This window comes from Panulirus ornatus, chromosome 19 (assembly GCF_036320965.1).
Source record: "Panulirus ornatus isolate Po-2019 chromosome 19, ASM3632096v1, whole genome shotgun sequence".
NCBI lineage: Eukaryota > Metazoa > Arthropoda > Malacostraca > Decapoda > Palinuridae > Panulirus > Panulirus ornatus.
In genome coordinates this window covers 22,763,319-22,781,752 of record NC_092242.1, presented here as the reverse complement: position 1 = coordinate 22,781,752, position 18,434 = coordinate 22,763,319, and the positions used below count along the sequence as shown (strand labels likewise).

The window sequence follows — 18,434 nt, the reverse complement described above, 5'->3', positions numbered from 1 at the left end:
GTCCTCAAACATCTCATTTCCAGCACATCCATCCTCCTGCGCACAACTCTATCCATAGTCCACGCCTCGCGACCATACAACATTGTTGGAACCACTATTCCTTCAAACATACCCATTTTTGCTTTCCGCGATAATGTTCTCGACTTCCACACATTCTTCAAGGCTCCCAGAATTTTCGCCCCCTCCCCCACCCTATGATCCACTTCCGCTTCCATGGTTCCATCCGCTGCCAGATCCACTCCCAGATATCTAAAATACTTCACTTCCTCCAGTTTTTCTCCATTCAAACTCACCTCCCAATTGAATTGACCCTTAACCCTACTGTACCTAATAACCTTGCGCTTATTCACATTTTCTCTTAACTTTCTTCTTTCACACACTTTACCAAACTCAGTCACCAGCTTCTGCAGTTTCTCACATGAATCAGCCACCAGCGCTGTATCATCAGCGAACAACAACTGACTCACTTCCCAAGCTCTCTCATCCCCAACAGACTTCATACTTGCCCCTCTTTCCAAAACTCTTGCATTCACCTCCCTAACAACCCCATCCATAAACAAATTAAACAACCATGGAGACATCACACACCCCTGCCGCAAACCTACATTCACTGAGAACCAATCACTTTCCTCTCTTCCTACACGTACACATGCCTTACATCCTCGATAAAAACTTTTCACTGCTTCTAACAACTTGCCTCCCACACCATATATTCTTAATACCTTCCACAGAGCATCTCTATCAACTCTATCATATGCCTTCTCCAGATCCATAAATGCTACATACAAATCCATTTGCTTTTCTAAGTATTTCTCACATACATTCTTCAAAGCAAACACCTGATCCACACATCCTCTACCACTTCTGACACCACACTGCTCTTCCCCAATCTGATGCTCTGTACATGCCTTCACCCTCTCAATCAATACCCTCCCATATAATTTACCAGGAATACTCAACAAACTTATACCTCTGTAATTTGAGCACTCACTCTTATCCCCTTTGCCTTTGTACAATGGCACTATGCACGCATTCCGCCAATCCTCAGGCACCTCACCATGAGTCATACATACATTAAATAACCTTACCAACCAGTCAACAATACAGTCACCCCCTTTTTTTAATAAATTCCACTGCAATACCATCCAAACCTGCTGCCTTGCCGGCTTTCATCTTCCGCAAAGCTTTTACTACCTCTTCTCTGTTTACCAACTCATTTTCCCTAACCCTCGCACTTTGCACACCACCTCGACCAAAACACCCTATATCTGCCACTCTATCATCAAACACATTCAACAAACCTTCAAAATACTCACTCCATCTCCTTCTCACATCACCACTACTTGTTATCACCTCCCCATTTGCGCCCTTCACTGAAGTTCCCATTTGCTCCCTTGTCTTACGCACTTTATTTACCTCCTTCCAGAACATCTTTTTATTCTCCCTAAAATTTAATGATACTCTCTCACCCCAACTCTCATTTGCCCTTTTTTTCACCTCTTGCACCTTTCTCTTGACCTCATGTCTCTTTCTTTTATACGTCTCCCACTCAATTTCATTTTTTCCCTGCAAAAATCGTCCAAATGCCTCTCTCTTCTCTTTCACTAATACTCTTACTTCTTCATCCCACCACTCACTACCCTTTCTAATCAACCCACCTCCCACTCTTCTCATGCCACAAGCATCTTTTGCGCAATCCATCACTGATTCCCTAAATACATCCCATTCCTCCCCCACTCCCCTTACTTCCATTGTTCTCACCTTTTTCCATTCTGTACTGTCTCTCCTGGTACTTCCTCACACAAGTCTCCTTCCCAAGCTCACTTACTCTCACCACCCTCTTCACCCCAACATTCACTCTTTTTTTCTGAAAACCCATACAAATCTTCACCTTAGCCTCCACAAGATAATGATCAGACATCCCTCCAGTTGCACCTCTCAGCACATTAACATCCAAAAGTCTCTCTTTCGCACGCCTGTCAATTAACACGTAATCCAATAACGCTCTCTGGCCATCTCTCCTACTTACATAAGTATACTTATGTATATCTCGCTTTTTAAACCAGGTATTCCCAATCATCAGTCCTTTTTCAGCACATAAATCTACAAGCTCTTCACCATTTCCATTTACAACACTGAACACCCCATGTATACCAATTATTCCCTCAACTGCCACATTACTCACCTTAGCATTCAAATCACCCATCACTATAACCCGGTCTCGTGCATCAAAACCACTAACACACTCATTCAGCTGCTCCCAAAACACTTGCCTCTCATGATCTTTCTTCTCATGCCCAGGTGCATATGCACCAATAATCACCCATCTCTCTCCATCAACTTTCAGTTTTACCCATATTAATCGAGAATTTACTTTCTTACATTCTATCACATACTCCCACAACTCCTGTTTCAGGAGTATTGCTACTCCTTCCCTTGCTCTTGTCTTCTCACTAACCCCTGACTTTACTCCCAAGACATTCCCAAACCACTCTTCCCCTTTACCCTTGAGCTTCGTTTCACTCAGAGCCAAAACATCCAGGTTCCTTTCCTCAAACATACCACCTATCTCTCCTTTTTTCACATCTTGGTTACATCCACACACATTTAGGCACCCCAATCTGAGCCTTCGAGGAGGATGAGCACTCCCCGCGTGACTCCTTCTTCTGTTTCCCATTTTAGAAAGTTAAAAAAATACAAGGAGGGGAGGATTTCTGGCCCCCCGCTCCCGTCCCCTCTAGTCGCTTTCTACGACACACGAGGAATGCGTGGGAAGTATTCTTTCACCCCTATCCCCAGGGATAATATATATATATATATATTATATTTATTTATTTATTATACTTTGTCGCTGTCTCCCGCGTTTGCGAGGTAGCGCAAGGAAACAGACGAAAGAAATGGCCCAACCCCCCCCCCCCCCATACACATGTATATACATACGTCCACACACGCAAATATACATACCTACACAGCTTTCCATGGTTTACCCCAGACGCTTCACATGCCCTGATTCAATCCACTGACAGCACATCAACCCCGGTATACCACATCGCTCCAATTCACTCTATTCCTTGCCCTCCTTTCACCCTCCTGCATGTTCAGGCCCCGATCACACAAAATCTTTTTCACTCCATCTTTCCACCTCCAATTTGGTCTCCCTCTTCTTGTTCCCTCCACCTCCGACACATATATCCTCTTGGTCAATCTTTCCTCACTCATCCTCTCCATGTGCGCAAACCACTTCAAAACACCCTCTTCTGCTCTCTCAACCACGCTCTTTTTATTTCCACACATCTCTCTTACCCTTACGTTACTCACTCGATCAAACCACCTCACACCACACATTGTCCTCAAACATCTCATTTCCAGCACATCCATCCTCCTGCGCACAACTCTATCCATAGCCCACGCCTCGAAACCATACAACATTGTTGGAACCACTATTCCTTCAAACATACCCATTTTTGCTTTCCGAGATAATGTTCTCGACTTCCACACATTCTTCAAGGCCCCCAGAATTTTCGCCCCCTCCCCCACCCTATGATCCACTTCCGCTTCCATGGTTCCATCCGCTGCCAGATCCACTCCCAGATATCTAAAACACTTCACTTCCTCCAGTTTTTCTCCATTCAAACTCACCTCCCAATTGACTTGACCCTCAACCCTACTGTACCTAATAACCTTGCTCTTATTCACATTTACTCTTAACTTTCTTCTTCCACACACTTTACCAAACTCAGTCACCAGCTTCTGCAGTTTCTCACATGAATCAGCCACCAGCGCTGTATCATCAGCGAACAACAACTGACTCACTTCCCAAGCTCTCTCATCCCCAACAGACTTCATACTTGCCCCTCTTTCCAAAACTCTTGCATTTACCTCCCTAACAACCCCATCCATAAACAAATTAAACAACCATGGAGACATCACACACCCCTGCCGCAAACCTACATTCACTGAGAACCAATCACTTTCCTCTCTTCCTACACGTACACATGCCTTACATCCTCGATAAAAACTTTTCACTGCTTCTAACAACTTTCCTCCCACACCATATATTCTTAATACCTTCCACAGAGCATCTCTATCAACTCTATCATATGCCTTCTCCAGATCCATAAATGCTACATACAAATCCATTTGCTTTTCTAAGTATTTCTCACATACATTCTTCAAAGCAAACACCTGATCCACACATCCTCTACCACTTCTGAAACCACACTGCTCTTCCCCAATCTGATGCTCTGTACATGCCTTCACCCTCTCAATCAATACCCTCCCATATAATTTACCAGGAATACTCAACAAACTTATACCTCTGTAATTTGAGCACTCACTCTTATCCCCTTTGCCTTTGTACAATGGCATTATGCACGCATTCCTCCAATCCTCAGGCACCTCACCATGAGTCATACATACATTAAATAACCTTACCAACCAGTCAACAATACAGTCACCCCCTTTTTTAATAAATTCCACTGCAATACCATCCAAACCTGCTGCCTTGCCGGCTTTCATCTTCCGCAAAGCTTTTACTACCTCTTCTCTGTTTACCAAATCATTTTCCCTAACCCTCTCACTTTGCACACCACCTCGACCAAAACACCCTATATCTGCCACTCTGTCATCAAACACATTCAACAAACCTTCAAAATACTCACTCCATCTCCTTCTCACATCACCACTACTTGTTATCACCTCCCCATTTGCGCCCTTCACTGAAGTTCCCATTTGCTCCCTTGTCTTACGCACTTTATTTACCTCCTTCCAGAACATCTTTTTATTCTCCCTAAAATTTAATGATACTCTCTCACCCCAACTCTCATTTGCCCTTTCTTTCACCTCTTGCACCTTTCTCTTGACCTCCTGTCTCTTTCTTTTATACATCTCCCACTCCATTGCATTTTTTCCCTGCAAAAATCGTCATACACATACACACACACATACACACGCGCATATATATATATATATATATATATATATATATATATATATATATATATATATATATATATATATATATATATATATATGTATATGTGTATGTGTATGGGGGGGGGGGGGGGGTTGGGCCATTTCTTTCGTCTGTTTCCTTGCGCTACCTCGCAGACGCGGGAGACAGCGACAAAGTATAAAAATATATATATATATATATATATATATATATATATATATATATATATATATATATATATATATATATATATACCTGCAAAGGTGAAAGTAATAAGACTATCAAAACAAATGTGGTGTCTTTACAATCACATATCTATTAGATGACTTATCAAATATATTTTCATAATATAGATACGGCAGTAGTTTGCAAGGACAGTGCGATATCTGTTTTCTCCCTGTAATCAGGAAAGTAATACAGGACACTGTTTAGGAACATAATACAGGACACTGTATAGGAACATTGTCATGTAACACCATTATGCTTGGCAGACCGTGACTGGTTGCGAAGGACTGCATTAACCTAATTCATTGCTTCACAGTTGAGCTTACGTAAAGCATTATTAAGAACATTGAATTGTTGAAAACCGGATCTAACGTTTCACATATGTGTAAATTGTATAAAATTACTAAGAATAATGAACTTGATTAAAGGAAAGGACAATTGATATTTGTTCCTGACATTAAATAAATGTTTCAGAAATTCATACAAAAATCGATTAACTGGTAATTACGACAATCTTAATCTTTTCTTCCGTATTGTCTTAACCATATGTAAGGGACAGCATACAGCCTGACATGGATATGATGAAATATAAGGATATAAGATCTAATTCAGGTAAATTTTTAGCTACAGGGACGACAGTGTGTACAGCTATTCAGCCTAACCAAGAATCCGGATTTTGATATACGATCACAACCAGAGAGTTTTTAAACTATTACGTAACTATCTTATGTTAACTTTATTGTTATACTTCCCAAATGGAAGCTTGATTTTTTTTATTTTTGAGACACATTGATATGATGATATGAAATCTAATTTCTTGGCCATAACTTTTTATAACATGTGACTATGCGAACGTCACATGTTCAGGCAATGGGGGCTTGTGGGAAGCTGCAACGTCATGGGTCACATGACCTACCCAACTACCTGTGCCGATCAGTGAAAACATCTGTTTGGTGAATTGACAGGCGTGATGTTTTGTTGTTAAACATGTAGTTTTACTATTATGTAGAAATACTAGTGAATGATATCTTATTAGCAATAGAAAAACATTAAAAATTCATGCAAATATGGCGCTGAGGAAGGTGAAAGGAAACTTGGAGCGTATGTTTGATAAAAATTTGACAGATTTGGTCCGAGGTATTCGTAATAACAAGGAGACTGAGGTAAGCTCGTATATAGTTCATGTATAATCTAAAAAACATATATTGCCCTCACTGATGAGATGGTTGATGAAAGATTGATATTCCATATCATTGTGTCAAAATGTCATATAAAGTTCTCTCTCCATTGCTGTTTTCAGGTTTTTATTGTTTTTTGCAATATTATTAAGGGAATTTGCTTACTTTATATGATTTTTTTTTCGACGTTTTGTTCTTAGGCTACCCATACTTGCTTGATCAAGCATAAGTTTATCATTTACCTTGTCGATACCTGTCTTTCATGGTATTGCATTAAATTTCTACCCTCAAAGTATTGGAGAGATTTGTCATCTGATAAGCTATGATACTTCCGTTTTAATTGAAGGTTAGTTTGTATTTCCCAAATATCTCTAATAATCAGTAACTTTAAGGTAAGTTCAAGGGCACCACAAAAGAAATTGATGGAAATGGAAGAAAATTATATTTTTACACTTTTATAGTAACACTTAGTATAAGTGATACAGAAGGGCTTTGAGGAGTCATGTGATTTTAAAGAAGGGCTTTCAGGATCAGAAAAAATGTCGGGTTGATTAATATATAGATTGTAGTAGGTGAAACACCCCCATACATAACTTCCTTTAGCATCTTGCTTTCAATATTATTAAAAACAAAATGTGATTATATTGGTGTCACTTTTATACTGTTCTTGTTTGATATTAAGTGAATATGCAGTTTTGTGCTCTGTATGCTCAGCTTGTCTTGCAATGAACCATTTCAAATTGATATCCTTAAATGCTATGTAGTGGAAAGAATGACACAATTGATAACATATTTTGACAACTTGATGATGAAGATTCACCTTACCTCCTAGATGAGGAATTCATAAGTTCTTATGATTTCTAAATGTGTTTGGTGTTACTTTTTCCTCAATCTTCACTGCTCTGTGCACAATTTTGTGTATCAGTCTGTTATTACTTAATGTCATAATTTCACATAAGCATCCATTTAAATTGTTTGAACTGAACTTTGAAGAAGTATTTTTTACTTTTCATATATTCCTTGAGGTGATTTGATACATATGATCAGATTGGTGTTACTTGTAAAGATTTACAGTAGGGTGACTTTAATATTTATCAAAATTTGTGGAAAAGAGGGGTAATTATTAACTGTACATGTGCCACTTTATTTTTGGACTCTAAATTTTCCTGCTCAAGAAAAGTAAAGAATCGTCAAACAAGCAGGTCAGCCCCTGTAAAACATTGTTCCAGTTCACTCTAACCCTTGCATGCTTCACTCCTTCGTGCATATCCTGGCCCTAATCCTTCAAAGAGCTTTTCACTCCATCCTTCCACCTCCTTTGTGTCTCCCTTTTTTTTTTGTTCCATCCACTTCTGACATGTATACATGTATACCCTCCTAAGTCATCCTTTCTTCATCCTTTCTCTTAGTCCAAACCTTTTCAGCTCTCATACATACTCCTCTTAAAATCACACCTCTCATTTCTTATTTGATCAATCTCCCTTACTCCTTAGATTGTCCTTAAACACTTCATTTTCAACATATTCACCCTATCCTTTATGTGTTTAAGTCTCATGCCTGGCATCTGTACCATCGAACATGCCCATCTTTTTCCTCACATACACTGTCATCTCTTTCCACATGTTCCTCATTGTACCCAAGATCTTTGCCCCCTCACTCACCCAAGGCTCCCTTCAGCTCCCAGAGTTCCATTTGCTGCCATAACTGCTGCCAGCTGTCCAAAATACTCCACTTCCTACTAGTCTCTCCATTCAAACTCACAATCCAAATAACTTGTCTGTCTCCAGTGCTAAACCTAATAACCTTGGTTTTATTCACATATACTCTTTATTTTCTCCCTTCACACACACTCCCAAACTCAGACATCAGCTTCTGCTGTTTCTTACTCATATGTGCTATCAGTGCTCAGCACCATATCCTTAAGTTTGTTATTACAAATACCTAGAATGTAACCAGAAATAAAGTAACATACAATTCAATCTGATAAGAGATCGTTTACGTGTGCAGTATGTCCTTTGACTTATGCTGCCTTGTTGTCAGGCAAATGAGGTACTCTAGGAGTATTTTCAGGCATATATATTATGATGTCTGGTATTTTTATAAGTGTTTTTGTTAGAGACAGATATGAATACAAAGTGTTTTTATTGTAAGAGTGACACACCAACAATCATTACGTAAAAGGAGGACATAGACCTCATAGCCTCAGGGTTTGACATCTCCATATATACCAACCTATGTATGGAAAAGTTATAGACTTTAGTCTCTAGAAATGATGCATGAAAAACTATTACAAGTATAATTGGCTGTATATGCACTCCTCAGATGCATTGAATAAAAAGAAATTAGAATTACCAAGGTCTGTACTCTGCAAATGCATTGAAGAGAAAATTTATTGGGGGTTGCATGTTCACCCGCAGTGATGAATGGGTTAGAGTAAGACGGGATGTGAATTGAACTGTTATTTTTCATCCCTTTATAGTGGGGAGGGCGTGAATATTAGAGGGAAATATGGATTGATTAACATAAAAGTAGTTGAAACACTCAGAAATCAGGAGAACCTATGAGAAACCTTACCTGACCCCATCTATTAGCCAAGGTTTTTTTTAATGCCACACACACCAAAATGTTGTGTCATTCCAACTTTCCCAAATTGTGAATAGATGACACATTGATTGGATGGTGGAGTTGCTATCTAACCACCCCCAAGCATCTGTTACACATAGTCCAGCAGCTCACCACGGGAGTATTAGTTTTTCATTAGAGAACTTTGTAATTTACCCTTTTGGTCACATTTAGAAATTAGCTTTGACAACTGAGTAATGATGTTATGCAATTGGCAATTGAGTAATATTGTTTTGCGGATAAAATAGTGTTTAGAGAACAGAATAAAAATTGCAGAAAGCATAATTTGGACCATTTGATTTAAGTATAGAATATAAAACAAGGTAATAGTGGTGAGGTTTATGACAATCAGGTTATGTAAATTTAGGTGAAAACTTATGACAAGTCAGCACAACCCTTGAAATCCTTACCTAATTTCCCCAGTAGCCAAGGTTTATCTTAATTTTCGATATCATCTAAACATAGCAGACATGTTTCAGTACTGATGATGAATGTCAGCAAAGAGACAGCAGAGTACAACCTTATTTTATATTTATTTATTTTGCTTTGTCACTCTCTCCCGCGTTTGCGAGGTAGTGCAAGGAAACAGACAAAAGAAATGGCCCAACCCACCCCCATACACATGTATATACATACACGTCCACACACGCAAATATACATACCCATACATCTCAATGTACACATATATATACACACACAGACACGTACATATATACACATGCACACAATTTACACTGTCTGCCTTTATTCATTCCCATTGCCACCTCACCACACATGGAATAACACCCCCCTCCCCCCTCATGTGTGTGAGGTAGCGCTAGGAAAAGACAATAAAGGCCACATTCGTTCACTCTCAGTCTCTAGCTGTCATGCAATAATGTCCAAAACTACAGCTCCCTTTCCACATCCAGGCCCCACAGAACTTTCCATGGTTTACCCCAGACGCTTCACATGCCCTGATTCAATCCATTGACAGCACGTCGACCCCGGTATACCACATCGATCCGATTCACTCTATTCCTTGCCTGCCTTTCACCCTCCTGCATGTTCAGGCCCCGATCACTCAAAATCGTTTTCACTCCATCTTTCCACCTCCAATTTGGTCTCCCTCTTCTCCTTGTTCCCTCCACCTCCGACACATATATCCTCTTGGTCAATCTTTCCTCACTCATTCTCTCCATGTGCCCAAACCGTTTCAAAACACCCTCTTCTGCTCTCTCAACCACGCTCTTTTTATTTCCACACATCTCTCTTACCCTTACATTACTTACTCGATCAAACCACCTCACACCACACATTGTCCTCAAACATCTCATTTCCAGCAACTCCACCTGCCTGCGCACAGCTCTATCCATAGCCCACGCCTCGCAACCATACAACATTGTTGGAACCACAATTCCTTCAAACATACCCATTTTTGCTTTCCGAGATAATGTTCTCGACTTCCACACATTCTTCAAGGCTCCCAGGATTTTCGCCCCCTCCCCCACCCCATGATTCACTTCCGCTTCCATGGTTCCATCCGCTGCCAGATCCACTCCCAGATATCTAAAACACTTTCCTTCCTCCAGTTTTTCTCCATTCAAACTTACCCCCCAATTGAATTGACCCTCAACCCTACTGTACCTAATAACCTTGCTCTTATTCACATTTCCTCTTAACTTTCTTCTTTCACACACTTTACCAATTTCAGTCACCAGCTTCTGCAGTTTCTCACATGAATCAGTCACCAGCGCTGTATCATCAGCGAACAACAACTGACTCACTTCCCAAGCTCTCTAGTACTACATAAACTCCGCATCTTATGTAGTATTCATAACCCTCACTGTAATTGCTCTCTTTGACCTAATGTCTTCAGATGGACATTTACACAAGTTGCGCAACACCTTCTGATGGATATATATGCATCATGTTTCATGCTTTGATTTAAGGCCACTCTTTTAGCCTGGTTGGTGTTAAGGTTGCAGTGTGTAGTAATATGTCCCCACAGTCAGTCTGATGGGCATGTCAGTTATATCACATTTTTTTGTGAGTTTCCTAGTAAGGATTTTGAGCAGTTTTTAGGTAGATAATATCACCAGGCAGATGATCTTGAATTATTTTATGCTATTCTGTCATTGGCTCGAGCTGAGAGTAACTATATTATTGTGAACCTCCAGCATTAGAAGTTGACTAAGATGAATCATGAGAAGGTTTTCTAGCAAAAGTGGAGGCAGTTTTACTTGCGCCCACTTCACCTAAATTATTCTGTTTCTGACAGGTTTGGCTGCTGATTTTACAGACTTTTATAATGTTGCAGTTATAAAAAAATAGCAGTAAACCACATTGATTGTAACATGAATTGATTAGCACTCATTTTTTCAGGGTGGGTAAAATGATGATAAAACATGTTCAGTAGTACTCACTTGATAATTAGACCCTCACTACAGTGGTTTATATTGCTTTTAGCTGAAATATCTGTACATTATTAGAGTGAAAGTTGCTGTTTTGTCAGGTATCTGAAGTGAATTTTTTCTCTGTTATGTGAATATTTAACTGACCAAGCTATTTGGATAAATGTTGAAAGCATCATGAGGTTTATTTAAGGTCTTTAATGAATGAGAAAGTTTTTGATGTGTATCATGGAATTACCAGGATACTGCTTGAACACAGGTGTATATAAACAGTGGACATGGTTATCTGTATGGACAGTTGACGGAAGCAGTCTGGTTGGTCTTTTGAGTGGCTCTTCAGAAAATAGGAAGTCTGAATAAGTGAATACCAGTATTTTATGTTTTAATTAAAAAAGGTTGATTGTACCTCTTGTGTGATTTGAACAGCTGTTAGTGATTTAAGAATTAATGTATGATGTATCATTCTAAATGTATATTCTCTCCTTTTCAGGCGAAGTACATATCGCAATGTATGGAAGAGATAAAAACAGAACTACGGCAAGACAATTTAGCTGTGAAGGCCAATGCTGTTGCCAAGCTCACCTATGTAAGTGAGGCTGTTTTTTTTATATTGAAGTTCATAAACATGGAAAAACCATTTAATCCATTTTATGTATATTATTCTATACTCTGATGTCAGTCCCCTTTTGGAACTCAAGGGAGTTTCCAAGCCAAAAGTCTCCATAACTGATGAACTCCAGTGCCGCTTCATAGCATCTAGTGCCTCTCCCCTAACAGGTCACTTGTAGAGGGCAACTCTAGCACAGCGTTTTCAGAAGCTCCTTCCTAATGTTCTTACAGACTTCTAACTAATGTTCTATCCTACCACATCTACCTAATGCTCCCACTTAATATTCTTGTTCATTACTTCTACATATTGCGTTTATCAGGTGTTCCTTCTTGTTGCTTCTGCCTATTGCTCTTGTCATTTTGCCAAAAAGTAGGACTGGCCTTAAAAAGGCCCCCTTAAAACAAGGTATTTTTGTAGATGACTGCCTGAAGATAATATGGCAGTAAGAATTGGTGAAAGAAGAAAGTTAAGAGTAAATGTGAATAAGAGCAAGGTTATTAGGTACAGTAGGGTTGAGGGTCAAGTCAATTGGGAGGTAAGTTTGAATGGAGAAAAACTGGAAGAAGTAAAGTGTTTTAGATATCTGGGAGTGGATCTGGCAGTGGATGGAACCATGGAAGCGGAAGTGAATCATAGGGTGGGGGAGGGGGCGAAAATCCTGGGAGCCTTGAAGAATGTGTGGAAGTCGAGAACATTATCTCGGAAAGCAAAAATGGGTATGTTTGAAGGAATAGTGGTTCCAACAATGTTGTATGGTTGCGAGGCGTGGGCTGTGGATAGAGTTGTGCGCAGGAGGGTGGATGTGCTGGAAATGAGATGTTTGAGGACAATGTGTGGAGTGAGGTGGTTTGATCAAGTAAGTAATGTAAGGGTAAGAGAGATGTGTGGAAATAAAAAGAGCGTGGTTGAGAGAGCAGATGAGGGTGTTTTGAAATGGTTTGGGCACATGGAGAGAATGAGTGAGGAAAGATTGACCAGGAAAGATATATGTGTCGGAGGTGGAGGGAACGAGGAGAAGTGGGAGACCAAATTGGAGGTGGAAAGATGGAGTGAAAAAGATTTTGTGTGATCGGGGCGTGAACATGCAGGAGGGTGAAAGGAGGGCAAGGGATAGAGTGAATTGGATCGATGTGGTATACCGAGGTTGATGTGCTGTCAGTGGATTGAATCAGGGCATGTGAAGCATCTGGGGTAAACCATGGAAAGTTGTGTGGGGCCTGGATGTGCAAAGGGAGCTTTGGTTTCGGGCATTATTGCATGACAGCTAGAGACTGAGTTAGAACGAATTGGGCCTTTGTTGTCTTTTCCTAGTGCTACCTCGCACACATGAGGGGGGAGGGGGATGGTATTCCATGTGTGGCGAGGTGGCGATGGGAATGAATAAAGGCAGACAGTGTGAATTGTGTGCATGGGTATATATGTATGTGTCTGTGTGTGTATATATATGTGTACATTGAGATGTATAGGTATGTATATTTGTGTGTGTGGACGTGTATGTATATACATTGTGTATGGGGGTGGGTTGGGCCATTTCTTTCGTCTGTTTCCTTGCGCTACCTCGCAAACGCGGGAGACAGCGACAAAGCAAAATAAATATAAATAAATAAAATATATATATATATATATATATATATATATATATATATATATATATATATATATATATATATTTATTTATTTTTTTTATTATACTTTGTCGCTGTCTCCCGCGTTTGCGAGGTAGCGCAAGGAAACAGACGAAAGAAATGGCCCAACCCCCCCATACACATGTATATACATACGTCCACACACGCAAATATACATACCTACACAGCCTTCCACGGTTTACCCCAGACGCTTCACATGCCCTGCTTCAATCCACTGACAGCACGTCAACCCCGGTATACCACATCGCTCCAACTCACTCTATTCCTTGCCCTCCTTTCACCCTCCTGCATGTTCAGGCCCCGATCACACAAAATCTTTTTCACTCCATCTTTCCACCTCCAATTTGGTCTCCCTCTTCTCCTTGTTCCCTCCACCTCCGACACATATATCCTCTTGGTCAATCTTTCCTCACTCATTCTCTCCATGTGCCCAAACCACTTCAAAACACCCTCTTCTGCTCTCTCAACCACGCTCTTTTTATTTCCACACATCTCTCTTACCCTTACGTTACTCACTCGATCAAACCACCTCACACCACACATTGTCCTCAAACATCTCATTTCCAGCACATCCATCCTCCTGCGCACAACTCTATCCATAGCCCACGCCTCGCAACCATACAACATTGTTGGAACCACTATTCCTTCAAACATACCCATTTTTGCTTTCCGAGATAATGTTCTCGACTTCCACACATTCTTCAAGGCTCCCAGAATTTTCGCCCCCTCCCCACCCTATGATCCACTTCCGCTTCCATGGTTCCATCCGCTGCCAGATCCACTCCCAGATATCTAAAACACTTCACTTCCTCCAGTTTTTTACATAAATACATGGTTTCTCTCAAAATATCAATTTTTTTTTTTTTTTTTTTTATACTTTGTCGCTGTCTCCCGCTTTTGCGAGGTAGCGCAAGGAAACAGACGAAAGAAATGGCCCAACCCCCCCCATACACATGTATATACATACGTCCACACACGCAAATATACATACCTACACAGCTTTCCATGGTTTACCCCAGACGCTTCACATGCCTTGATTCAATCCACTGACAGCACGTCAACCCCGGTATACCACATCACTCCAATTCACTCTATTCCTTGCCCTCCTTTCACCCTCCTGCATGTTCAGGCCCCGATCACACAAAATCTTTTTCACTCCATCTTTCCACCTCCAATTTGGTCTCCCTCTTCTCCTCGTTCCCTCCACCTCCGACACATATATCCTCTTGGTCAATCTTTCCTCACTCATTCTCTCCATGTGCCCAAACCACTTCAAAACACCCTCTTCTGCTCTCTCAACCACGCTCTTTTTATTTCCACACATCTCTCTTACCCTTACGTTACTCACTCGATCAAACCACCTCACACCACACATTGTCCTCAAACATCTCATTTCCAGCACATCCATCCTCCTGCGCACAACTCTATCCATAGCCCATGCCTCGCAACCATACAACATTGTTGGAACCACTATTCCTTCAAACATACCCATTTTTGCTTTCCGAGATAATGTTCTCGACTTCCACACATTCTTTTTTTTTTCATACTATTCGCCATTTCCGGTGATAGCGAGTTAGCGTTAAGAACAGAGGACTGGGCCTTTGAGGGAATATCCTCACCTGGCTCTCTTCTCTGTTCCTTCTTTTGGAAAATTAAAAGAAAAAAAAAAAAACGAGAGGGGAGGATTTCCAGCCCCCCCGCTCCCTTCCCTTTTAGTCGCCTTCTACGACATGCAGGGAATACGTGGGAAGTATTCTTTCTCCCCCATCCCCAGGGAATACATATATATATATATATATATATATATATATATATATATATATATATATATATATATATAGTGCCATTGTACAAAGGCAATGGGGATAAGAGTGAGTGCTCAAATTACAGATGTATAAGTTTGTTGAGTATTCCTGGTAAATTATATGGGAGGGTATTGATTGAGAGGGTGAAGGCATGTACAGAGCATCAGATTGGGGAAGAGCAGTGTGGTTTCAGAAGTGGTAGAGGATGTGTGGATCAGGTGTTTGCTTTGAAGAATGTATGTGAGAAATACTTAGAAAAGCAAATGGATTTGTATGTAGCATTTATGGATCTGGAGAAGGCATATGATAGAGTTGATAGAGATGCTCTGTGGAAGGTATTAAGAATAGATGGTGTGGGAGGAAAGTTGTTAGAAGCAGTGAAAAGTTTTTATCGAGGATGTAAGGCATGTGTACGTGTAGGAAGAGAGGAAAGTGATTGGTTCTCAGTGAATGTAGGTTTGCGGCAGGGGGGTGTGATGTCTCCATGGTTGTTTAATTTGTTTATGGATGGGGTTGTTAGGGAGGTAAATGCAAGAGTTTTGGAAAGAGGGGCAAGTATGAAGTCTGTTGGGGATGAGAGAGCTTGGGAAGTGAGTCAGTTGTTGTTCGCTGATGATACAGCGCTGGTGGCTGATTCATGTGAGAAACTGCAGAAGCTGGTGACTGAGTTTGGTAAAGTGTGTGGAAGAAGAAAGTTAAGAGTAAATGTGAATAAGAGCAAGGTTATTAGGTACAGTAGGGTTGAGGGTCAAGTCAATTGGGAGGTGAGTTTGAATGGAGAAAAACTGGAGGAAGTGAAGTGTTTTAGATATCTGGGAGTGGATCTGGCAGCGGATGGAACCATGGAAGCGGAAGTGGATCATAGGGTGGGGGAGGGGGCGAAAATTCTGGGGGCCTTGAAGAATGTGTGGAAGTCGAGAACATTATCTCGGAAAGCAAAAATGGGTATGTATGAAGGAATAGTGGTTCCAACAATGTTGTATGGTTGCGAGGCATGGGCTATGGATAGAGTTGTGCGCAGGAGGATGGATGTGCTGGAAATGAGATGTTTGAGGACAATGTGTGGTGTGAGGTGGTTTGATCGAGTGAGTAACGTAAGGGTAAGAGAGATGTGTGGAAATAAAAAGAGCGTGGTTGAGAGAGCAGAAGAGGGTGTTTGAAGTGGTTTGGGCACATGGAGAGGATGAGTGAGGAAAGATTGACCAAGAGGATATATGTGTCGGAGGTGGAGGGAACAAGGAGAAGAGGGAGACCAAATTGGAGGTGGAAAGATGGAGTGAAAAAGATTTTGTGTGATCGGGGCCTGAACATGCAGGAGGGTGAAAGGAGGGCAAGGAATAGAGTGAATTGGAGCGATGTGGTATACCGGGGTTGACGTGCTGTCAGTGGATTGAATCAAGGCATGTGAAGCGTCTGGGGTAAGCCATGGAAAGCTGTGTAGGTATGTATATTTGCGTGTGTGGACGTATGTATATACATGTGTATGGGGGGGTTGGGCCATTTCTTTCGTCTGTTTCCTTGCGCTACCTCGCGAACGCAGGAGACAGCGACAAAGTGTAATAAAAAAAAATATTAATATATATATATTCCTAAATATATATATATATATATATATATATATATATATATATATATATATATATATATATATATATATATATATGAGAAGGAGATGGAGTGAGTATTTTGAAGGTTTGTTGAATGTGTTTGATGACAGAGTGGCAGATATAGGGCGCCCTGGTCGAGGCGGCGTGCAAAGTGAGAGGGCTAGGGAAAATGATCTGGTAAACAGAGAAGAGGTAGTAAAAGCTTTGCGGAAGATGAAAGCCGGCAAGGCAGCAGGCCTGGACGGCACCGCAGTGGAATTCATCAAAGAAGGGGGCGACTGCATTATTGACCGGTTGGTAAGGTTATCCAATGTATGTACGACTCATGGTGAGGTGCCCGAGGACCAGCGGAATGCGTGCACAGTGCCACTGCACAAATGCAAATGGGACAAGAGTGAGTGCTCAAACCACAGAGGTATAAGTTTGTTGAGCATTCCTGGTAAACCACATGGGAGGGTATTGATTGAGAGGGTGAAGGCATGCACAGAGCACCAGACTATGAATTATGCACGTGTATATATGTATATGTCTGTATATATATATATATATATATGTATACGTTGAGATGTATAGGTATTTATATTTGCGTGTGTGGACGTGTATGTATATACATGTGTATGTGGGTGGGTTGGGCCATTCTTTCGTCTGTTTCCTTGCGCTACCTTACTAACGCGGGAGACAGTGACAAAGCAAAATAAATAAATAAAGAATTGGTATTCTTTGAGCCAAAAACTACATTAAAGATAAATGACCCAGTAGACTTCTTCCTAAATAGATATCCCCTAAATGCATATATAACAGATTACAGCAGATATCAACACCTCAATGCAGGATTTCAAGAGGGCCTTTGAGAACATGCCCGTGCACTTATCCCCACGCCTGGATTTTTCATAGAGAAATATTTGTAAGACACCATTTGTACATACATTAAGTATCCTCAGGAAATAGTCTATATTCTGGCATCATATCTAGAGTCTGAAACAGTCTTGGATCTCTCCAATTCTCAAAGGTGGAAGTGAAGCAGTCTCAAAAAACTTTTGACTGATAGCATTAACATCACACATCATTAAAACCTTTGAAGGAGTCCTATGAGGCAAGCTGATTGAATTTATTGAAGTGAACAATCTGCATAACCCAGAACAACATGGTTTTAGGGTGGGAAGAGTATGCTTCTCTCTCACTTGCTTGACCACAATAATATTATTGTTGAAGCACTGGAACACAAAGCAAATGCTGACTCAATTTTGGCAGACATTGCAAAAACCTTTGATAGATCTGACCATGGTGTCATAGCATATGGAATGTGAACTAGGAATAATTGGAGAAATTGGGATCACAACACACAGTTGTAAATCATGGCAGTCCCTCAAGGAACTGCACTTGCGCCCTGTTTG

General features: G+C 40.7%; 1 protein-coding gene across 1 annotated transcript in view; it reads left to right on the top strand.

Annotated features, from left to right (window-relative positions):
- Positions 1 to 6,101: 6,101 nt before the first annotated feature.
- Positions 6,102 to 18,434, top strand: part of g (adaptor-related protein complex 3, delta 1 subunit-like garnet) — a 468,686-nt gene continuing 456,353 nt past the window's right edge. Inside the window, exons 1-2 of the mRNA XM_071673747.1 lie at positions 6,102 to 6,342; positions 11,863 to 11,958. Of these exons, the coding sequence (XP_071529848.1) occupies positions 6,247 to 6,342; positions 11,863 to 11,958 (192 nt within the window). The 5' untranslated portion in view covers positions 6,102 to 6,246. The remainder of the gene's footprint in view (positions 6,343 to 11,862; positions 11,959 to 18,434) is intronic.